General features: G+C 37.9%; 1 protein-coding gene across 3 annotated transcripts in view; it reads right to left on the bottom strand.

Moving 5' to 3' along the window:
- COG5 (component of oligomeric golgi complex 5) overlaps window positions 1-24968 on the bottom strand; it is a 322331-nt gene that overhangs the window by 278485 nt on the left and 18878 nt on the right. For all 3 annotated transcript variants that reach the window (XM_047095454.1, XM_047095453.1, XM_047095455.1), the window contains exon 6: window positions 5217-5337. In XM_047095454.1, coding sequence (XP_046951410.1) covers window positions 5217-5337 — 121 coding nt within the window. The remainder of the gene's footprint in view (window positions 1-5216; window positions 5338-24968) is intronic.

Here is a 24968-nt window from a genome sequence, read left to right as displayed (position 1 = left end):
ATTTCACTCATGTTCCAAAAAATGTTACGAATTTGTAGTAAGGCCCATCTAAATCTGCATCTAGTCCAAAGACTCTTCTTGAAGAGAAGCCATAATTCAATATGATACAATTTAATCCTGAAACCTATATTAAGTAGTTTTTAAAACCATTAGATAATAGTCTGCATGAAAAGTTACAAGTATATCTGTACTAAAATCATTCTGCTTATTCTCTGTCAGCAAGACACTAACATAATTTTAATTTCCCTAATGCCTAATGATATTGAGAACCTTATACGCCTAGCTGCCATCCACGTATCTTTTTTGGTGAAGTGTCTGTACAAATCTTTTGCCTATTTTTTAATCACATTGTCTGTGTTCCTACCATCGTTCAAGAGTTTGCTATATATTCTGGACATGAGTCCTTGATCAAGTACATATTTTGCATGTATTTTCTCCTTGTCAATGGCTTGCCTTTCCATTTTTCAAACAGTATCCTTCAAAGAACAAAAGTTGTAAATTTTGATAAAATCTAATTTATCAGTTTTTGTGTGTGTGAATTGTGCTTTGAGTGATATATCTAAGAAATCATTTTCTAATTCAAAGTCACAAAAATGTCCTCTTGCGTTTCCTTCTAAATTTTCTATAGCTTTACGTTTTACATTTAGGGCTGTGATCCATCTTCAGTTAACTTGTTTTATATGAAGTGAGGTAGGAATACAAGTTCACTGTTTTGCATACAGATATCCAATCGTGCCAACACCATCTATTGAAAAGATTACCTCTTCTGTTGTTCATAGGAGTTTGGGTCTATTTCTGGCTCAACTATTTTGTTCCACTGATTTATTTGTCTATTGTTTTGCCTTGTTTACTATAAATTTTTGTAAGAAGTATTCAAATCAGGTAGGATTTATTCTCCAACTTTGTCGTCTTTTAAAAACTTTGTCTATCTGGATCCTTTGCATTTCCATATGATTTTTAAAATCAGCTTGTCGGGGCGCCTGGGTGGCGCAGTCGGTTAAGCGTCCGACTTCAGCCAGGTCACGATCTCGCGGTCCGTGAGTTCGAGCCCCGCGTCAGGCTCTGGGCTGATGGCTCAGAGCCTGGAGCCTGTTTCCGATTCTGTGTCTCCCTCTCTCTCTGCCCCTCCCCCGTTCATGCTCTGTCTCTCTCTGTCCCAAAAATAAATAAACGTTGAAAAAAAAAAAATTAAAAAAAAAATAAATAAAATAAAATAAAATCAGCTTGTCAATTTCTAAATAAAAGCTTGCTGGAATTCAGATGATAATCATACTGGATTTATGTAGATCAATTTAGGGAAAATGGACATCTTAATAAACAGTATTAAGTCTTTCATTGCACGGACAGGGTTACTTTATTAATTTAGGTCTTCTTTTAATGTTCACAACATTTTCTAGTTCTCAGTCTATATAGGTCATAGGAATCTTTTGTCAAATTCAACCTAAGTGTTTCATACTTTTGATGCTATTATAAGTGCCATTTTTTGAATTTCAATTTCTAATTGCTTGTTAACAGTAAATTATATGGAAATAAAACTAATTTTTATAATAATCTTGTATCCTGAGATCTTGCTAAACTCCTTTAATAGTTCTAGCAAACTTTTTGTAAACTCAAAACAAGGTACCACTACATACCAATCAGAATGGCTAAAAATAACAAGACTTACTGTAACAAGTGTTGGCATGTGGAGGAAGCAGAATTTTCACACACTACTTGTAGGAATGTAAAATTTTACAACTACTTTGAAAAATTTCTTAAACAGTTAAACACACGTCTACCATATGATCTAGCCATTCCGCTCCTACGTATGTATCAAAGAGAACTGAAAGCATATGTCCATACAAAGATTTCTATATATGAATGTTCATGGCAGCTTGATTTCTAATAGCCAAAAACTAGAAACAACCCAAATTTCCCATCACCAGGTGAATGGATAAACCAACTGTGGGATAGCTATACGATGTAATTCTACTCAGAAATAAAAAGGAATGAGCTATTGATATATACAACAACATATATAAATCTCAAAGTTAAGCTCACCAAAAGAAGCCACAAAAACACAAGCTATGATTTTATTTATATAAAATTCTCTGAAGTGCCAAGTAATCTATAGTGACAGAAAGAAGTTCAATAAATGCCTGAGGAACAACTGCCAAGGGGCATGAGGAAACTTTTGACAGTGATAGTTATGTTCATTACCTTGATCCTGGTGATGTTTCCTATCAAAACTTACCAAATTGCACATTTTCAATGCGTGCAGTTGATTGTATGTCACTTAGACTTCAATTTAGAAAAAGAAGAGGTACTAGTATAACTGTCCCCAGGTTCCAGAATATACTTTTTAAATTGATACGTAATTCACAAACCATAAAAATCCAGCCTTTTAAAGTCCACAATTCAGAGGCTTTTCTGCATATTGATGAGGTTGTGCAACAACCACTGTTTAATTCCAGGACACTTTCATCACCACAAAGAGAAATCTGTATCCATTAGCAGTCACTCCACATTCCCTCTAGTCCCTCAAAATACAAGAATTTCCAGATGACAATGAATTTCATCTGGTCTCTGCAATTCAACCCCCAAGACCTTTTAAGAGATTAGTTTTAAGTTAATTTCAATGGCCTGTAAACACTGCTACTCTTCATCATTTTATTCTTTCTAATGAGAATCAGAACCATACTGATACAGACAATAATTTCAGAGATGTTCCAATCATAAAATATCACTTAGTATATATGCGTAATTGTAATACTGATTGCCAAGTTATTACTTTCATTAAAATACTAATTCCAAATGTAGAAACTTTATCTCCCTCTTGGCTTCTCCTTATTATCAATGCCAGTGTTGGCCAAGACTGAGCTACAGTGGTGAATCATGAAAAGATGATGCCTTTGCAAATTCTGAATGGTACATAATCAGCAAAGCTTTAAAAAAAATTTAAATTAACACAACCCGTTTTGAGAGAATTCCACCATGAACAATACTTTCTCAACAAATGCTCATCATTTAATATTTATAAAACTTTGGGTAAAGCCAATGCCTCATTGGAAGGATAATGGGTTTATGCTCTACATCGAACCAACTCAGAACATTATGATTGATACTCATGTCTATTTTTTTAAAAAGAATCCATCACCATTTGTATTATAGCATCTGTTGTTTCTAGAAAAAATGATAATCATAATCAAAATGTAGCAATTTTTTATAATGGAACAGTGTCAGTGATGACAAATATACATAATAACCTTGAACTAATTTGTGCCTGTTTTTAATGATTCTATTATCCTACAGATTATTTTTGGAACAAAAAAATTAAATGTGATAAAGCAAAAATAAAAGCTGATACTAGAATTTTTACACTCCTACATTTGGCACATACTGTGGAAAAAAAATACCCAAGCGTTACTAATTGCTTAAAAATTAACTTTTTAATAGACTCTTAACTATTGAGAACAAACTGATGGTTATCAGAGGAGAAGTGGGGGAGGCAGGAAGAGGTAATAGGTGATGGGGATTAAGGAGCACTTGTCATCATGAGCACCAAGTGATATACGGATGTTAAATCACTGTACCTTATACCCGAAACTAATTTAACACTATGTTAACTGGAATTTAAAAACTTAAAAAAAAATTTAATTTTAATAAACATTAACTTTTTAAACAATGTATTCCAAGCATATTAAATCGCCACAAGTTAACTATATTTCTAATGATTCAGGCATTGAATTCAGGCATTCAGGCATTGAAAATTGAAATGTTGAAGTATGAAGAATGTTATATTTCTTTTGTAAAAAATATGGAATAAGCATTACAACATGACTATGCAATTGAAATATCAAAGATAGAAGATTTCAAAAATAACATGTAATGCCTATCTTTCTGATATTATTTTCAAAGCACACCACCAACAGTAAGTAGACTCTTGATATCTGAATTGGGTATCATCAAAGACCTCTGAACCTACAAAGGTAGAAAATCACTAAACACATCCACTTCAGAAAAATTACTGGGTGCCCAATGAAAAGAAGAAAATGACAAAGCCTCATTAAAATGCAGGTGTGAGTTCTACATATACTCAGTACCTATTCAAAAATTTGCCTAAAATATTATGAACTATATCATCATGGACCTTGCAGCTTGTTAACAGTCCAAACCATGAATGTTAAACCCTTGAATGTCAAGAGTCTGTTCTAAATGCCTGAGAAAAGAATGAGCATATGAAGAAATGAATTCAATAATTTTTCTAGGCATAATGCCAACACAGGATCTGTCACCTAAAAAACAGCATTTATTCTACAGAAATGAAAATTAAGTTCACATGAAAACCTGTACACAAATGTTTATAGTAGCTTTATTCATCATTACCAAAAACTAGAAACAACATAAATTTCCTTCAATCTGTCAATCAACCAACTGTGGTACAACCACACAGTGATATTCCAACAAACACCAAGTTACAAACTATGGTATATACAAAACCTTGGATGAATCTCAGGGGTATTATGCTGAGTACAAAACACTAGCCTCAAAATGTCACATACTTTACTGTTTTTTTTAATTTTTTTTAATATTTATTCATTTTTTGACAGAAAGTGAGTGGGGGAGGGGCAGAGACAGAGGGAGACACAGAATGTGAAGTAGGCTCCAGGCTCTGAACTGACAGCACAGAGCTCGATGCAGGGCTTGAACTCACGGACCATGAGATCATGACATGAGCCGAAGTAGGACGCCCAACCGACTGAGCCACCCAGGCGCCCCTAAAATGTCACATACTTTATAATCCCATTTATTTAACATTCTCCTAAAAAGAAAACTAAACTGATGGAAAACTAATCAATGGTTGCCAAAGGGAGAGGGGGCAGGTGTGACTGTAAAGGGATAGCATGAGGGAATTTTGGGGGTGATGGAATTTATTCTATATCATGACTGTGCTGGCGGTTACATGAATCTATACATGTATTAAAATTCACATGCCTGTATACCAAAAAAAAAAAAAAAAGGCCAATTTTACCATACAAGAATTAAAAAACTAAGCCGCATTTCTAAGAAATCAACTAATTTTACTTACTCATTTTGAAAAGTGTGACAAAGTTGTATATGGATAATTATTAAATTTGTTCGATAATATTTGTTACAGGTGATAACACTAGTCAACAAATCAAGTGACTGAAAAATCTTAAAAACTCTACTAACTTTTTAAACAAAAAAGAACTTACCAAGTTCATTAAGACTCTGAGCAGCTTTTGTTATCTCTCTGCTTCCCCCTTGCAGTTGTCCTTGGAGTCTCTTAGTGAGATACAGGATGCGAACTATTCTCCGAAGCAAATCACAGGCAACCTGCACAAATATCACAATGTTGAGTAAGTATAGTCAATCCATTAAGTTTTATTACTATTATCATGTGAATTTCTCCATTCTTTCCATATGCTAAAGATTCATTCATGTCTTTTGTTTCCTATCCAGCAGAAACCTAAAAACTCACAAGGCTTAGAAAGCATCATTTTAAAATAAAACTCCCAATTTACCCCATAAGAAGAGAATGGGGAATGAGGTGCTATAAAACTCGGGAACTCTTTTCTGGATCCTTGAGTAGTTTTAGTCTCCAGGCCAGTGGTTCTCAGTCTTCATATTAAATTCAAATTCAAAAAATTGCAAAGCCAAGGCCATAGCCCTGGCCAATTAAATCAGAATCTCTAGAGGTGCATACTGAGCACCTGTATTTTTTTTTAATTTTTTTTTTAATGTTTATTTTTGAGAGAAGGAGAGACAGACCATGAGCTGGGGAGAAACGGGGTGGGGGGGGGGGGGAGAGACACAGAATTTGAAGCAGGCTCCAGGCTCCAAGCTGTCAGCACAGAGCCCAATGCAGGGCTCGAACTCACGAACTGTGAGATCATGACCTGAGCTGAAGTCAGACGCTTAACCAACTGAGCCACCCAGGTGCACCACCTGTACTTTTTTTTAAGTTTATTTATTTGAAGAGAGTGAGTGAGCATGAGTGGGTAAGGGGCAGAGAGAGAGAATCCAAGCAGGCTCATGCTGTCAGCGAGGACGTGGGGCTCCATTCCAAGAACCATGAGATCAGGACCCCAGCCTAAATCAAAAGTCAGACACCTAACAGACTGAGCCACCCAGGCACCCCTCAGTATTTTTTTTAATATCCAATGTGCAACCAAGGTTGATACCCACTGTGCTAGGACTGCTTAGCTTCCTACTACTGCCTCTTATTGTTTTCATACTGGTTTCTCTTTTCTAGGTCCATAGGGGAACAAACATAACTTTTCCCAATTTCACCAGATCTTAAAGAATAAATATGCCCTACTTGAATTTTCTAATGTTTTTTAAATCACTAATAACAAATTATAAAAGAGAGTTAACAAAACAAAACAAAAAACTATCATATACATATACATTCACTTACTATTTCTTTTTCATTACCAGACCTAATGCTGGGTCTTTACATAACCAAAAGACTAAGACATGAAATGAAGACCCAAGTATTTCAGGACACTTTATTACAGAAGCTGGCTCCAGAGCAATTGCCCGAGGGAGAGACAGGAGAGGGAAGACTGATGGAATAGTAGATATGTAGTGACCTTTAGCATCAGCAGCGATAATGAAGAGAGACAGTCGATGCTGCCGCATCACCACCATCTTTATGACCCTCAAGCTGGTTGAGAAGAACATCTCCCATCTAAGGAGGAAAATCTTAACTGGAGGCAATAAGAATTAAAAGCACTAGGAAAACAGCTGAGACTCCAGCTATAAACACTGTTTTCTGAATGAAACACACACACCCCAGAACCACACACATACCCACACAACATACAGAGACACACAAACATATAATCAAAAGCATAATGCTTATTGGGGTGCCTGGGTGGCGCAGTCGGTTAAGCGTCAGACTTCAGCCAGGTCACGATCTCGCGGTCCATGAGTTCGAGCCCCGCGTCAGGCTCTGGGCTGATGGCTCAGAGCCTGGAGCCTGTTTCCGATTCTGTGTCTCCCTCTCTCTCTGCCCCTCCCCCATTCATGCTCTGTCTCTCTCTGTCCCAAAAAAAATAAATAAACGTTGAAAAAAAAATTTTTTAAAAAAACAAAAACAAAAGCATAATGCTTACAAACATGTAAGTCAAAGGCAACCAATTATTAAACCTGTTTACCTGAATGCTTTTCTCAGTAACTTTAGTCTAAAGTAATTATAATGATAAAAGAATGCCAAATAAGAATGTCCCTGGGGGCCCCTGGGTAGCTCAGTAAGCCTCCAACATCAGGTCATGATCTCACCTTTCCTTAGTTCGAGCCCTGTGTTGGGCTCTGTGCTGACAGCACAGAGCCTGCTTGGGATCCTCTGTGCCCACATCTCTCTCAGCCCCTCCCGCACTCACTTCTGTGCATGCATACAGGTACACCTTCTCCCTCAAAGATAAACATTAAAAAAATAAAATGTGTCCCTAGAAACTGGAAGATTTGCCCATCTTTATCTTTTAATTAAATTTTATTTATATTCTGAATAAGTAATATAAGCACATAATTCAAGATGCAAAAGAAAATTTAAAAAGTCACCTTCTTATCTCTATGTCCCAAATATGCACTTACCAAAAACAACCACTTATCAGTTTTTTCTTGCTTGTCAGAAGAGCATTTTTAAATGAACCATCTGGAATGCAGTATCCCTAATAATCATTCCTCTGGGATTCCAAATACTTCATGAAGAGAAATACCAGATCTTACTTTGGTCTAATCACCTAGAATCCCCCAGTACCTATCCCATAAAGGATATGCCCTCACACATGAAATCTTTAAGCTTATTTCTAATGCTTTTATTTTTAACCATACTTAATCTGTCACCAACTCTTATTGACCATTCTTCTGTTGAATAACCCAAAAGTTACATTACCTCTGGTCCCACAAGCATCACCTAATCCAAATCTTTACCACCTTCACCTTCACAATGTGGTCTACCAACTAGCTTTCCAGTCTCTTAACTGAAATCCATCCTGCTAGATTTAGCTTCTTAGAAACAGTTTTCAGCACTCCAGTCCCCTTTTTAATAAACTTCAATGGCTCTCTACTAACAGATTATGTTGAATCTTCTCACAACAGCATTTAATAAAATCCTCAGTCAAGAAGTCTTAGATAATCTATAAGGCATCAACTGTCAGCATTTCCTAATATAGTTGCCTCCACTCCAGACAATTTCCCTTCCTTATTTTTTATGTGGGACTTTTATAATCAAATACAATACCAACATATTATCAGCACTAAAAAGAACTGAGATATCAAGCCATGAAAAGACATAGAGTAATGTCATATCAGTTAAGTGAAAGAAGCTAATCTAAAAAGGCTATAAGTATTAGTATCATTTCAACTACCTAAAATTCTGTAAAAGACAAAACTATGGAGAAAAGAAAAAGATCAGTGGCTGCCAAAGTTTAGAAGACTGACTACACAGAGTACACAAGATTTTTAGGGCACTGAAAATGCTCTGTATAAACACTATAATGATGGATATATGTCACTATACATTTATTCAAACCCACTGAATGTACACCAAGAGTGAACCCAGATGTAAATTATGGACTCTGGGAGATAATGATATGTCACTATAGGTTCAACAATTTTAACAAATGTACCACTCTGGTGGGGGATGGTGGTTAAGGGGGAGGCATGCATGTTTAGGGGCAGGGGATATAGGAGATACCTCTATCTTCCTCTTACTTTTTTTTTTTTAACTGCATTTATTTGAGAGAGTGAGAAAGCGTACCCAAGCAGAGGAGGGGCAGTGAGAGAGGGAAACCAGGCAGGTTCCGGGCTGTCAGCACAGAGCCTGACACGGGGCTCGATCTCACCAACTGTGAGATCACAACCTGAGCTGAAATCAAGAGTCGGACACTTAACCAAATGAGCCACCCAGGAGCCCTGTTCCTCTTGCTTTTGCTGTGAACCTGCAACTGCTCTATAAAATAGTGCTTAAAATAAATACAGATATTACAAACACAGAAAACCATACACAGAAATTACAGCTAAATGAACCTGGAACCACCATGCAGATCAGAAGACAGGACCATGGAAATGACTACAGAAGCCCTCTAGGTACCCTATCCCAATCATGACGCCTTCGATCCATTGCCCTCTACTCTCCCATCCCAGCCAAGAGAAATCACTACTCTGGCTTTTGGGATAATCACTTCCTTGCTTTTCTTTGTGCTTTTATTACTGAAGTATATTTATCTATACACTAGCTTATATGCTATAGTTTAAACTTGCCCTTTTTTAAAATCTATATAGGTTCCCTCACCATCTTATTTTTTTCTTTGCAATCTGCTAAATATATTCAATCATCTGTCCTATACATTTTCCCACAGACTGGGTTTTGTTGAGAGCATTCCCACAGTGCAGTTTAACACGTTCTTCTGTCTTCCATATTTCCCGTACATCAGTAGTTGGATGTAGGCAGCTTCATCAAACTCAACCGTAATATCTTAGGCAAAATCATCCCTTACGTAGTGGTGCATGTGCAACACGTGTATGATTTTTCTCTGTGTTGTTAGCAGTCAGTGATATTCAATGTGAAAATCCATTAAAACATAGAGATTATTCCAAATCCATCATTTTGCCTTTATTTATTAGCATATAAAATTTCTAACTTTATCCCACCTACTATTTGTTTACCTGGTGGTACTGTTCATACAAAAAAAAATAAAAATAAATACTTGATTCTTTCTCGTGCTTTATCAGTTTTCAAAATTAGACTGCTTCCCTGCTCTTTGAGGAGGACAGGGTCACAACTCCAGGGGAGCTCTGGAGGCCCCACTCCTGCTCCTGCCTCACTGCTGTTCATTCTCACCAAGGAACAAGTAGGTCAGGAAGCCACGCCACAGCCATGACTTTTAAAGACACCAGGAAGATGCCCGGGGAACCAGAGGTGGCAATTTGCCCAATTAGAATTACACTAGGGGTACCTGAGTGGCTCAGTCAGTTGAGAGTCAGACTTCAGCTCAGGTCATGATCTTGCAGTTTGTGAGTTCGAGCCCCTCATCAGGCTCCGTGCTGACAGCTTGGAGCCTGGAGCCTGCTAACCAGGCACAACGTGCAATCTTTGGAGAAGTTATGTGCTGACTTCGTCAGAGGCACAAAGGAAAAGAATCTCAAAGTGAAAGGATAGTTTGGATATCTACCAAGACTCAAAATCACTGCAAGAAAAACTCCCTGTGGTAAAGATTCTAAGACTTGGGATCATTTTCTGATGACGATCATTGAAATAATGAGGCAAGTCATTGATTTGCACAGTCCTTCTGAGATTGTTAAACAGATTACTTCCATTAGTATTGAGCCAGGAGTTGAGGCTGAAGTCACTATTGCAGATGCTTAAATCAACTTTTTAATAAATTATCAATTGTTTAAAAAAAAATTACTTTCCTTATACCCACCAAAGATGAACAATTAGTGAGGTGTTTGTTTGTTTCAGCTATCAATATGAACACAGAGATTTAACCATAATAAAGGATACCAATCCACTGTAGCTTTTATCCTTGCAGAGGCTCGCTTTGTCCCTCTGTGGCCACTGCGAGCCTCTCAGGCTGACCAATTGTACCAATTTGCCTGAGACAGTAGTTTCCCAGAACCCTGGATTTTCTGTGCTAAAACTAGTATACTTGGTCACCCCAGAGGCTTTGCAAAATCCTTTCGTTATGATTCATGTTAGCAGTGGTTGATAGCTTTTTAAAAAAAATTTTTTAATGTTTATTTGTTTTTGAGAGGGAGACAGAGTGTGAGTGGGGGAGGAGCAGAGAGACAGGGAGACAGAATCTGAAGCAGGCTCCAGGCTCTGAGCTGTCAGCACAGAGCCTGATGTGGGGCTCGAACTCACGAACCATGAGATCATGACCTGAGCTGAAGTCAGACGCTTACCGACTGAGCCACCCAGGAGCCCTGGTTGATAGCTTCTTTGATATACAGTACAAAAATATTCCAGCATCATTTTATGTATTTCAACCCCACCTGGAATCAAAGATTTATCAAGGAAGCCCTGGTTTCCTTTAGAGGTCAACAGCTTTTCAAGAACACATTCTGGAAACTAAACTTGCTCATTTCTGTGACTTTTCAGCAGACATAGATAGGAAATGTCACAATCAAAACATCACATATTCATTGCTTTATTCCATAATATACATAAAACATTCTCAGATCAATATTATACGTATCTATGTACAAAAATATGTACATACGTAACGTATATATAAAAATAAAATTAAAATCCCTCATGAATTTATACTGATAATTCCAATTAATGGGGCACCTGGGTGGTTCAGTCAGTTAAACGTCTGACTTTGGCTCAGGTCATGATCTCAGTTTGTGGGTTTGAGCACTGCATCAGGCTCTCTGCTGACAGCTCAGAACCTGGAGCCTGCTTCAGATTCTGTGTCTCCCTCTCTCTCTGCCCCTCCCCTGCTCGTGCTCTCTCAAAAAAATAAACAGTAAAAAAAAAATTTTTTTTTTAAATCAGGAGCACAGGGCATTTGCTTAATCTTCTTACATCTGTACATTATTTCTTCCACACGGATACTTCTAGCTCTCAAAGATGTAAGACATAACAGAATTAGAATAATTTAACATTATCCATTTGCTTTGCTGCACAACATACAGAAAACATTATCTCAATACACAACCAACAACACAAATATGACAGCTGAAGACAGTTCTTAAAACCTGTTTTGCACATGCGCTCCCTACATTTTTTCTTACAATTTTTATTTATCAAAACATACAGCCATGACATACTATACTCCCATTAACAGCCTTCATTTAATATTAGCTCCTATGCTCATCACCTGTCTTACGTTGGTATTTCTCTAGTCATTCTGATTGTCTCAAACACACTATCAGATTCCTAAGGAAAGAGAGGAACAATCTTCCCTGCATTCGAATGTGGATGGCTATCTCTATACTTGAAAATCAGTTTGGCAGGTCTACCAATTACCTATCACTGCACCAAAAACCAGTTCAAAACTTAGTGGTTTAAAATGATTTCTTATGTCTCACAATTCTGTGGGTCAGGAATTTAGGCAGGGTTCAAATGCTGCATGTGGTATCAGCTGGGATTACTCAGTCGCTGCACCCAGCTAGCAATGAGGCTGGTCTGGAGAGTACTAGAAGGCTTCACTCAAATGTCTGACGTCTTAGGCTTCTGTACCTATCGTCTCTGCATGTTTGCCTCCAGCTGCCTCTCAGCACAGTGGTCTCCTGTAGTGGGATGTCTTACTGGCTTTCCCCAAGCAGAAACAGAAGCTGCTGCGCCCCCTGGAGGCTAGATCTAGAACACAAAAACACTCCCACAGCACACGTTTTTTAGTTTTGCTCTAGTAGCTGCTGTTTTTACAGTATTTGGGGACACTGGCATTTTATGTTGTCGTTATCTTCCCTCTTCCTTCCTTCCTGGAATATTTGCTTTTTTGGCAGATAATTACACAGCCAGTTAAACAAGTCATCATCTATACAAGAGATCAAATTTTTAACAGGACCCTACTGAAGTATATGAAAACCATGTACCGATAAAACATAAGCACACAGAGAAAATGTTTGTCAGATGATTTCTTCCTTCTTAGTTTGAACATTTTCTTAAGCTTTCTTACTTATATAATTTCAAAGTTAAAAATTTTAATTAAAAACTTTCCAGTGAAAAGCTAATATATGTGTATGACTTAAAAAATTAAAAAGTAAAACGATAAAAAGTTAAAAAAATAAATTGAAAAGATAAAAATGTTATATAATAGGTATGTGAATTATATCTCAACAAAGCTGTCATACTGAAAGTTAAAAAAACTCATTTTCTTATATAATTTTAAAATTTTAAAAATTTAAATACTCTATGTAAGAGATAATAAGCTCTTCAAAATTTCTTTCTGACAAACTCTGAAGCAGTTCATAAGCTAACAATGTTACTAAAATGAGCTAAGATGGATGATTCTTGGGGTGATAATTAAATTCAACTCATGTATTCATGTATACAGATGAAGTCAGAAGGCTCTGTTTGGAGAAAGAAAAGGCTTCTGTAAAGAGTGAAATGGGGATAAAAAGCAAACGGAATTAAATGTAAGTAAAAGTACTTTCTCCTAATTGACAGAACAATCATAGTGATTTTATGTTCAAGGCAGAAACAACTTTGTAGCTCTTTCTTTGTTGCTTTCTTATACCACATGCATTTAAATGAATTAGGAGCTCAAGGAATAAAAAGATTAAACAGGAACATTAAAGTTTCCCCAATGTTCAAAACAGAAATGACCAAAGTGAACAGAAAATGGTTAAAACATAATAAGCTTCCAAAGAGGGCTTACATTTCAAAATAGTATTTATTTATTTATTTTTTTATTTTAGAGAGAGAGTGCACAAGGTAGGGGAAGGGGGGAGAAAGATGGGAGGGGGAGACAGAGAGAGAGAGAGAGGGAGGGAGGGAGAATCCCAAGCAGGCTCCATGTCCAGTGCAGAGCCTGACCTGGGCCCAATCCTATGACCCTGGGATCATGACCAGAGCCAAATTTAAGAGTCATATGCTCAACTGAGCCACCCAGGCGCCCCAGACTTCAAAATAGTTCTAAAGACAACAAATTTCTAAGATGAATTTCCTTCCTAAGGTAAGCCTGCATATGAGTTAATCCCAGAAAAATTAAATACTGGAAATAAAGATACCAAAATGTACATAGCGTATTTTTCTTTACTTTCCCTTCCTTTCTTCCTTTGTAATATTTTGGCCAAAGGTATTCAACTTAGTTGTCCCTCTTGTATAGTATTTTTTACAGTAAGGGTGCAGAAAATTAGGGCTAATATTTAATAACAATAAAAATAAAGTGTTTATCTTATTTTTTTTAATTTTTTATGTTTATTTTTGAGAGAGACAGAGGGCGAGTGGAGGAGGGGCAGAGAGAGAGAGGAGACACAGGATCAGAAGCAGGCTCCAGGCTCTGAGCTGTCTGCACAGAGCCGAAGCAGGGCTTGAACTCATGAACTGTTCAGATCATGACTTGAGCCCAAGTCAGCACTTAACCGAATGAGCCACCCAGGCACCCCTAAAGTGTTTATCTCAAACACAAAAATCCTGACCTCTCATGCTTCTGTAACCATAAAAAATAAAAACATTCAGGGTGCCTGGGTGGCTCAGTCGGTTAAGCATCCAGCTTTGGCTCAGGTCATGATCTCACGGTTCGTGGGTTTGAGGCCTGCATCCGGCTCTGTGCTGACAGCTCAGAGCCAGGAGCCTGCTTCAGATTCTGTGTCTCCCTCTCTCTCTCTGCCCTTCCCCTGCTCACACTCTGTCTCTCTCTCAAAATATAAACATTAAAAAAAAACCTAGATTAAAAGAAATAAAATAAAAAATAAAAACATTATGAAAGAGTTCTGTATTTTAGAGCTGGAAGAGAATGTACAGATCCACTCTAAACTTTCATCATAAAAAAAATGCACCACCATTACCACCACAACAAAAATGGTAATCACCTGAGGTAAAGGATGGGTTAGCCAAGCTTATTGTGGTAATCATCTCACAACATATGCATGTTATCAAATCATCACGTTATACACTTTAAACTTACACAGTGTTATATGTCAATTATATCTCACTAAAACGGGGGTCAAAAGACACTAAAGTTCACTTACTATCATGTGGCTGGGTGATGAAGACTAGCAGTCAGGCCTCCTAACTCCTAGTCCACTACACTTCATCTGTACTTACAAAGCCGAGTTTGTTCTTGATTTTTACCTCCAGCTAGCTTCTGGAACACAGGAACTAGATTATCTAGCTTTTTTATATATTCTACAGAATCAAAAGCAAAGAATACTAAATTTAGAGAAAGAAATCTTCTTTCACAGTATTAACACTGCTGCACACTGGCTCCAGCAAGTAACTTTCAGAACCTCGGTATATTTGTCCATAAAATGATGAGATATACAACTTTTTTTTTTTAATTTTTTAATGTTTATTTATCTCTGAGAGAGAGACAGAGACAGACAGAGAGAGAGCAAGGGACAGAGAGAAAGGGAGAAACAGAATCTGAAGCAGGCTCCAGGCTCTGAACTATCAGCACAGAGCCCGACGCAGGCCCCTAACTCACCAACCGTGAGATTATGACCTGAGCGGAAGTTGGGCATTTAACCAACTGAGCCACCCATGCACCCTGAGATATGTAACTTCTAAACACAATTATTGTAACAGTCAAATGATTCAGAGTACTTTAAAGTTTTCATTCATTATAAAATCCTGCATAAACATGAAATTTTCTTTATCACTTATAGCTAGCTAAGAGGCAAACATAAATAGGTTCTTAAAACTTACTGCCCAAAGAGTGTATTAACCACAGGGGAAAAAAAGAAATGCATGATTCTGACAGGTTTAAGATCTGGAGTCAAAAGCAAGGATTTTAATAGAAAAATTAAATTTTAATTCATTGCCTAAAATTACACGTAAATCTACCATCCTTACATGTTAGTCTTTTCCTTCATAAGAAAAAAAATTTCCCTAAACATGCCATGATTTTGAGTCCAAAATGAGAAAGTTATCCTAAAAAGTGATATTTAAATTCCAACTTAAGGGGCGCCTGGGTGGCTCAGTCGGTTAAGCATCCGACTTCAGCTCAGGTCATGATGTCGCGGTCTGTGAGTTCGAGCTCCGCGTCGGGCTCTGGGCTGATGGCTCAGAGCCTGGAGCCTGCTTCTGATTCTGTGTCTCCCTCTCTCTCTGCCCCTCCCCCGTTCACGCTCTGTCTCTCTCTGTACCAAAAATAAAATAAAACGTTAAAAAAAAATTAAAAAAAAAAATTCCAACTTAACTATGAGGAAGTATTGTTCTAACGTATATTTTAACATTCAAGTAAAACATGAACTCACAGGAGAGAACTCTTAAGAGTGCTCGGGGTACTGGTAGTACCCCTACTCCTTCAGGAAAGTAGCTTGGGCAGGTCCTTACACAACGTTCACCAAATTTCAGGTCACATGACCTTGTGACTTTAGCCGTAACTGATTAGATTCAGGGAAACAGTGTTAGGTCAATAGAAACCACATCAGGTCTGTCACTAGTGGCATTGTTGTGAACGAGAACTACCCAAAATTATTATTGGCAGTCACCGTTCACTTTAGGAAAGTGGCAATAAGCAGAAACCCTGAGACAAAAGCAGCTAGAGTGAGAAGAAACAATGAGCCAGTGAAAAGGAGGATGAGAGTTAACCCACAGTGGCAGCCAGAAAAAAGTAGCAGATAGAGAGCTGCAAACGCACAGAGCCTGAGTCACAGAAATGTGTAAATGTTAGCATGCTATTATAGGCGAAGCCATATCTCACTGTGCACGCAGGCCCCACCATGCCAGGATTCCTCTTTGGCTGTTAGGACAGGTTCCCATGCATCCTCACTGCCCCACATGCTCTAAGTAGCTATCACTGAAATAACCTTAAAGTATCTCTTCTCTATATGAAAAAGACTAACACATCCAAACTCTTCTCACATGCTCTATTTTTCAAGTTGTTACAGGACAGATGTAGCAGTACATTAAAAAGAATTTTTTTAGTACCATACATGTTTTGTTCAGTAACATATGCTATGTACTTAGAAAAAATATTACAGCTGGAGCACAGACTAAGGAAAAAATCATTTTACTCATTTCTTAAATATTTAAATGTCTGGTATATAAATAACACTATGCTAAGGCTAGAGATTCAAATATTAACACATATATCAGAGCCCTTAAGGAGCTCAGTCTTACAGAAGACTATGAGGAAAGTAAAAGGTATGCAGAAAAAAACTATAATGGAAGTATGCATAGGATACTAAAGGAACAAAAAAATGAGAAAGAAATATTCTGCCTTGCCAGAAGAAAGGCAGGAGAGGTCTCACAAAAGAATGACACATCAGTGAGAATGTAGTGAATGACAAGAATATTCTGAGTTAGAGAAGAAAGAAAATGTGCAAAGGAATGAATGAGAAAAATTCTAGCAAAAGGCAAAATTGATGAAGGCAAGCATGAAGGGGCTTACATGCCATATAAGGATTGACACTTCATTCTATTTCTTGTTAAGAAACCAGTGAATAATTTTATCAGGAGAATAAAATAATCTGATATTTGTTTGTTTGTTTCTTTCTTTCTTAAAGTTTACTTACTTATTTTTAAAGAATGCGAGCAGGGGGGCGCGAGGGGGGGCGCGAGGGGGGGCGCGAGGGGGGGCGCGAGGGGGGGGCGCGAGGGGGGGCGCGAGGGGGGGCGCGAGAGGGGGCGCGAGAGGGGGCGCGAGAGGGGCGCGAGAGGGGCGCGAGAGGGGCGCGAGAGGGGCGCGAGAGGGGCGCGAGAGGGGCGCGAGAGGGGCGCACCAACTGAGCCACCCAGGTGCCCCTGATGTTTGCTTTATTAAAAAAGATGAGGAGCACCTGGGGGGCTCAGTGGGTTAAACATCCAACTTCAGCTCAGGTCATGATCTCATGGTTCATGAGTTCAAGCCTCACATCGGGCTCTGTGCTGAAAGTGCAGAGCCTGCTTGGGATTCACGCATGCGTGCTCGCTCGCGCTCTCTCTCTCTCTCTCTCTCTCTGCCCCTTCCCTGTTCTTTCTCTCTCTCAAAATAAATTAAAAAAAAAAAAGATGAAAGATGGGAGTTTTCTATTTTCAGTATGGCAGACCAAGTTGTTAGCTTATCACTGAAAACAACTAAAAATGTTATATGCCATGTAAAAATGTCTGAAAAGCATCTTAAAATGAGACTACAAATAGGAATACCAAGTTAAAGTGAAGCACAGGAGAATCCAGAGAGAAAAGAAGCAAATCTGCTTTTAATCTGAGAACATTTGCTAATCTTAGAAAACTACAACCTACAAGTGGTAGAGGGGCAGAGAGAGAGGGAGACAGAGACAGAATGTGAAGCAGGCTCCAGGCCCTGAGCTGTCATCACAGAGCCCGACGCAGGGCTCCGACTCACAAATTATGAGATCATGACCTGAGCCAAAGTCGGATGCTTAACCAACTGAGCCACCCAGGCACCCCCATATCTCCTTTATATATTCACCAATTGATGGACATTTTCAGGATACGGACAGCCATATCCTGGCTATCGCAAATAATGTTACTAAAAACACAGGAGTGCAGGTATCCCTCTGAATTAACATTTTTGTATTCTTTGGGTAAATACCCAGTAGTGCAATTGCTGAATTATAGGGTTAATTCTATTTTTAATTTCTTAAGAACTCTCCATACTGTTTTCAACAGTGGCTGTACCCGTTTGCATTCCCACCAACACTGATGGTTACCAGAGGGGGTGGAGGTGGGAGGTGGGGTTAAACAGGCCATGGGGATTAAGGAGTGCACTTGTTGTGATGAGCACCAGTTAATGTATGGAGTTGTTCAATCACTATAATGTATACCTGAAACTAATAAAACACTGTATAAAAATGAATAAGATGATTTAAAAAATGGCCAATAGGCACAATAAAAGATGCTCAATATCTTTAGTCAGTAGGGAAATTCAAATCAAAACAACAAGGTACCACTCCATACCCAATCAGATGGCTATATTAAAAAGAAAAGAAGTATTGGCAAGAAATAAAGAAATTGAAACTTTCATACATTGCTGGTAAGAATGGAAAATGGTACAGCTGCTTTGGAAAACAGTCTGGCATTCTTCAAAAAAAGTTTCTTTTTCCAGAGACTGAGATATAATTGACATATATTACTGTATAAGTTTGAGTTTGTACCATATTAATTTCATACATCAAAATGTTAAACAGAATTAGCATATGACCTTAACATAAATATTCTCAAGTAAACACCCAAGATAATTGAAAAATTTCCACACAAAAACTTGTACAAAAATATTCATAACAGCTGTTACTCATCATAGTCAAAAAGTGGAAATAACCCAAATATTCATCAAGCAACAGGAAAACAAATTGAATGGATAAACAAAAATGCGGTATATCCATACAATGTAGTATTATTTGGTCATAAAAAGGAAAGAAGTATTGAAACATACTACAAGAGGAACCTTGAAAGCATTATGCTGAATGAAAGAAGCCAGACAAAAAAAATGCCACACAATGTATGATACATTTGTATGAAACGTCCACCACAGGCAACTCCATAGAGACATACGGCATATTAGAAAGTTGGTGGGGTGAATAAGTAAGAGGGAGTGACTACTAATGGGCATCAAGTTTTTCTTTGGGGTAATGAAAATCTTTTGACGTTAGATGTGCTGGTTGCACAACCCTGTGACTACAGTAAAAACTACTCATTTTACACTTAAAAACACAGTTTAAAATGGTAAATTTTATAGCATATGACCTACAACTCAGTTTTTAAAACTGAAAGTAACTTCTAACATGATGGGATGACAGGCTGGATTTACACTCCCATGGTGAACAACTAGAAAGCTGAACAAAATGCATGAAATCATTTTCAGACACTGAACAGACAGCACAGAACTATCATCCCCAGGATTAACAAAATGAATGAACTTGGGACACTTGGCTGGCTCAGTCGGTGCAGCATGTGACTCTTGATCCAGAGGTTGTGGGTTTGAACCCCATGTTGGATACAGAAATTACTTAAAAATAAAATCTTTTAGGGGTACCTTGGTGGTTCAGTCAGTTGAGTGTCTGACTTCAGGTCATGATCTCATGGTTCATGAGTTGGAGCCCCACATCGGGATTGCTGCTGTCAGCCTGTCAGTACAGAGCCCGCTTTGGAGCCTCTGTCCTCCTCCCCACCCCACCCCCACCGCCCTTTCCCTGCTCACCCTCTCTCTCAAAAAAAGAAAAAAGAAAATGGTTTAGAAAAAGAAAAAAAAGAAGAAAATGAACTTAACTACCCTAGTTTACTGCTGGGAGACAATTTTCAGGCCCCAGCAAAGGGAAAGGAAAGAGAAACAGAACATGATGGTCTCTCTACAATGAGAAAACAGAGATGTGACTTCAGGAGAACCAAAAAGGCTAGAGTTTATGGACAGAAACTGGACAGGAAGGAGAGGTTGTGGATATCTGCAGAAGGACGGACTCAAGCACCAACATGTACATATGTAGGAGGAAACTCAGGGAAAGAATTACTGAAACACTTCACAGAGCCCACAGCATTAAGACCTAGCAGTGAATAATTAGGGCTAACATATAAACTAGACCCGGACTAAAGGCTGCTCTGGACCTGCTCTAACAAAGAATTAAAACCAGTTCTCACTTACCAGGCACGTGAATAAGTGAAAAAATAAAACCCATAACAAGAAGAAAGGTCAATCAATAACGATTGATGAGGAAATAATGAAGACTGAAATACTAAAATACCTATTCTAAATATACCTATATGTTCAGGGCACCTTGGTGGCTGAGTCCTGATTTCAGCTCAGGTCATGATTTCATGGTCCTGAGATCAAGCCCCATGTCAGGCTCTGCGCTGGGTGAGAAGCCTGCTTAAGATTCTCTCTCCCCCACTATCTCTCAGAATGAATAAACATTAAAAAAAATATTTTAATATACTCTGTATGTTCAAAAGAAAACAAACTTCATTATAGAAAGGAAAGATATAAAAATACAAAAACATTAGAGATTAAAAAATACATTATGTAAAATAGAAAACACAGGATGGAAGTAACAACAGATTAGACATTTCAGAAAAACGTAAACTTAGAAATAATTTCAGGTATATTAAATACCAAAACATATCACACAGAGCAATATAGAAGATCTTCATGACCCCAGGGTAGGGAATGTTCTCTTAATCAAGACAGAAAAACACTAACCCTAAAAGAAAAAAATGGTAAATTTTACTTCTATCCATCCAGATATTATCAATAAAGAAAAAAAAAACACAAAGGGATATTTGAAACATACAATAGAGGACACATCTCAGGTATTCAGCCTCTTTAGTAATTAATTCCCTGAAAAATGCACCAAAATATTGGCAAAAATTAGCAAGTCTGACAACAATAAATGTTGGCAATGATACAAACTAATACCAACTCTACACTGTCAGTGTGCAGGACAGAATTATGTGGGAAAATAGTTGGACTTTACATAATAAAGCTAAAGATCAAAAATCCTATAACCCTAGCAATCCCATTCCTAGGATATACGTAGGCCAACAAGCATATGGAAAGATGCTCAACATCACTCATCATAGGAGAAATACAAATCAAAACCACTAAGAGATATCACCTCTTACCCACTAGCATGGCTGATATCAAAAGAACAGAAAATAACAAGCACTGACAAAGATGCAGAAAAGTTGGAAACCTTGGGCACTACTGGTGGGAATGCTGAATGGTTTCAGCCACTAATGAAAACAGTATGGAGGATCCACAAAAATTTAAAAATAGAATTACCCATATGATCTGGTATCTCCCAAGCAACTCAAAGCAGGATGGATCTCAAGAGATATTTGCACACCCATGTTCACTGCAGCATTCTTCATAACAGCCAAGAGGGGAAGCAACCCTAATGTCGCTTCAATGGATTCATGGAAAAAGAAAATGTGGTATATCCATACAATAGAATATTATACAGTCTTAAAGAAGGAAATCCTTCTTTAGTATGTGTACTCAAATACAGGTGAACCTCAAGGATATTATGCTAAATGAAATAAACCAAAAGGACAAATACTATATGTTCTGCTTATATGAAATAGCTAAATAGTCAAAATCATAGAGACAGAAAGCAGAAAGGTAGGTGCCAATGAGGAAGACAGGAGGGAGAAAGAGAAATTCACACTTAGGACATAAAGAGTTTCAGTTTTGTAAGATGAGAAAGTTCTGGAGGTCCGTTACACAACAATATGAATATGGTTAGCAGTACACTTAAAAATGATTAAGATGGGGTGCCTGGGTGGCTTGGCCAATTAAGCGTCCAACTCTTGATTTCGGCTCAGGTCATGATCACCCGGTCGTGAGATGGGGTCCCGTGTCGGGCTCTGTGCTGACAGCATGGAGCCTGCTTGGCATTCTTTCTCTCCCCCTCTCTCTGCCCCTCCCCTGCTCGCACTTTCTCTATCAAAATAAATGAACTTAAAGAAAAAATGTTTCCTGGACAGCAACTCTAACTTACCTGCAAAAGTTAAAGATAATTCCAGACAAAAAAAAAAAAAAAAAAAAGTAACTATAGTTTATATATAGTTTAATGAAAAGCTTGAGTAAGATTTAGATAGAAAGAAGCAATATTAGGAAGACAAAGAAATGTACAGTTACACATCAAATTTGGAGAGTTAGGGGGTAGGAAGTGGAGAAAATTTAGTTCCACACTTAGGTGAATTATAGCTCAATAAAGCTATAAAAAACTATGAGTCTGGGGTAAGGTACTGAGAAAGCTGGAAAATCAGGGGAGGTGTAAAACATAAAATGGAATTTAAGAGTTTAAGATTTCAGAGGTCAACTGTACAGTCACGGGAGTCGATGAAGATCATAACTGGAGTTAAGAAAGTCAAAGAAGAGTGAGGACAGGATGATGGATGGATGGGTGGATTACTATGGGTACTAAAGCCAGAAACTATCATGTAAAGGCTTTCACTGAAAAGCTAACTGAGCCAGGTCTGTCTTTAGTGAAGGAGGTTGACAGATATAAGTAATATGTAACAAGGACAAGGGGAAATGGCTTGAGTTAATCCTTTTAATGCACACTTTCATTGCCATTCTCTGGATATGCCCTGCATGCCTCCACCTCCCATGCATTTGTTATATTCTTCTTTCTGACTATAATTCCTTACTCTCATCTTAGCCTACTCAAATCCTATCCTTTAAAATTCTTATCAATCCATTCATTCTTAAAGATTTACTTCAAATATGTCAACAACCTACTGCTCCTAAGCCCATCTCAAATACCATTTCTTAAGCATTAAACACATCATAAAGCAATCCAACTGCATATAATTTCTTTGCACTCTAAATACTTGTTTCTTTATTTCGGCATTTGTGTAATTAGTATTTTATTAGGTCATTGTGTAGAGTTATCTTATTTCCTTTAACCATGATGTAAACTTTTTGAAAAGTACTTCCTCACCCTTTTTTGTATTCTCTGCCATAACTAACACAGTATCTCTCACATGAGATGTTCCCATGGCTTACTAGAAGATCAGGGCTCCTCAGTTATCAATCCCTCATTATCTTATCTATGTTCTTTCAAACAATATTGCCATTAAGTCATACTATGTCTACTAACAATATAAAAAGAACATATTTTTTTAAAAAAACCTTCTTTATGCAATTTTCAAACACCTGTTCTATATAAAATGGCAATGAACAGAAAAATAGAATTTATAAAAAATATCATTTAGTATAGTAACAAAACCAAATGTTTTTTTAATGTTTGTTTTTGAGAGAGACAGAGAGGCAGAGACAGAGCATGAGTGGGGGAGGGGCAGAGAGAGAGGGAGACACAGAATCCAAAGCAGGCTCCAGGCTGTGACCTGCCAGCACAGAACCCAATACAGGGCTCAAACCTATGAACTGTGAGATCATGACCTGAGCCAAAGTCGAACACTTAACTGACTGAGCCACACAGGTGCCCCTATTTTTCTTTTTTTTTTATGTCTGTCTATTTTTGAGAACAAGAAAGAGAGTGCAGGGGAAGGGCAGAGAGAGGAGACACAGGATCTGAAGCAGGCTCTACACCGACAGCAGACAGCCCGATGTGTGGCTTGAACTCACGGAAATACAACATCATGACCTGAGCCAAACCCAGATGCTTAACCGACTGAGCCACCCAGGCTCCCCACAAAAACAAATATTTAAAGATAAGTTTAACAAAACTGAAACCAAAATGTGAGGCTGAAATTAAACAAGACCTACGTACATGTAGATATACCATATTCATGACATGGAAGATGCAATATTGTTAATACATCAATTCTCCCCAAACTGACCTACAGATGTAATACATTTCCAGTCAAAATCCTAACCATCTTTTTAGGGGCACTTGGGTGGTTCAGTTGGTTAAGTGTCAGAGTCTTGACATCAGCTCAAGTCATGATCTCATGGTTCATGAGATGAGCCCCATATTGGGGACTCACTGACAGCATGGAGCTTGCTTGGGATTCTGTGTCTCCCTTTCTCTCTGCCCTTCCCCTGTTCTTGCTCTCTCTCTCTCTCTCAAAAATAAATAAACTTAAAAAAATATATTTAAAAATATCCTAAACAGGGGAGCCTGGGCAGCTCAGTTGGTTAAGCATTCGACTTCGGCTCAGGTCATGATCTCATAGTCTGCAGGTTCAAGTCCCATGTCGGGCTCTGTGCTGACAGCCCAGAGCCTGGAGCCTGCTTCAAACTCTGTGTCTCCCTCTCTCTCTCTGCCCCTCCTCCACTCTCACTCTGTCTCTCAAAAATAAACATTAAAAAGAACTTAAAAATTTTAAAAATCATAAACAGCTTTTTAGTAGAAATTGATGAGCTGATTCTAAAGTTCAGATGGGATTGCAGATACTAAAATGGTATCCTTTTTTCAAGATCATTTGGCTGATAGAAGACTTACTAAAAAGCTTCAGTGATCAAGATAGTGTACAATTAATATAAAGGCAAAAAACTAGTTCAACTGAGGAGAGTAAAGAGTCCAGAAATAATCCCGCACATACAAAGTCAATTAAGTATTATGAAGGCAACAAAAAAACTGAACAGGGAAAGAAAAGCTGTTTTCAAGAAATGGTGCCAGCAATCCATAAAAGAAAATTTGATAATTTGGACCTGATCAAAATTTATAATTTTCTGTTTCAAAAGACAACACTTAAAAATAAAAGTCAAGTCACAGACTGGTAGAAATATTTATAAGTCATACACTGGGAAAAAAAAAATACTGGCAAATCACGTATTGTATCATAATATATAAAAGAAAAGCTCCTAACTGGGTATTTTTCCGAAGAAAACAAAACACTACTTCAAATATATTCACCCCATGTTCACTGGAGCATCATTTTCAATAGCCAAGTGTCCAGTGACAGATGAATAAAGAAGAGGTAGTGTGCATACATA

Source organism: Lynx rufus, unplaced genomic scaffold, assembly GCF_022079265.1.
Source record: "Lynx rufus isolate CCGP_SWC_20201006 ecotype Redwood Valley unplaced genomic scaffold, mLynRuf1.p SCAF_4, whole genome shotgun sequence".
NCBI classification, from domain to species: domain Eukaryota; kingdom Metazoa; phylum Chordata; class Mammalia; order Carnivora; family Felidae; genus Lynx; species Lynx rufus.
The sequence above is the reverse complement of the archived record's forward strand: the minus strand, read 5'-3'. Positions and strand labels throughout refer to the sequence as shown.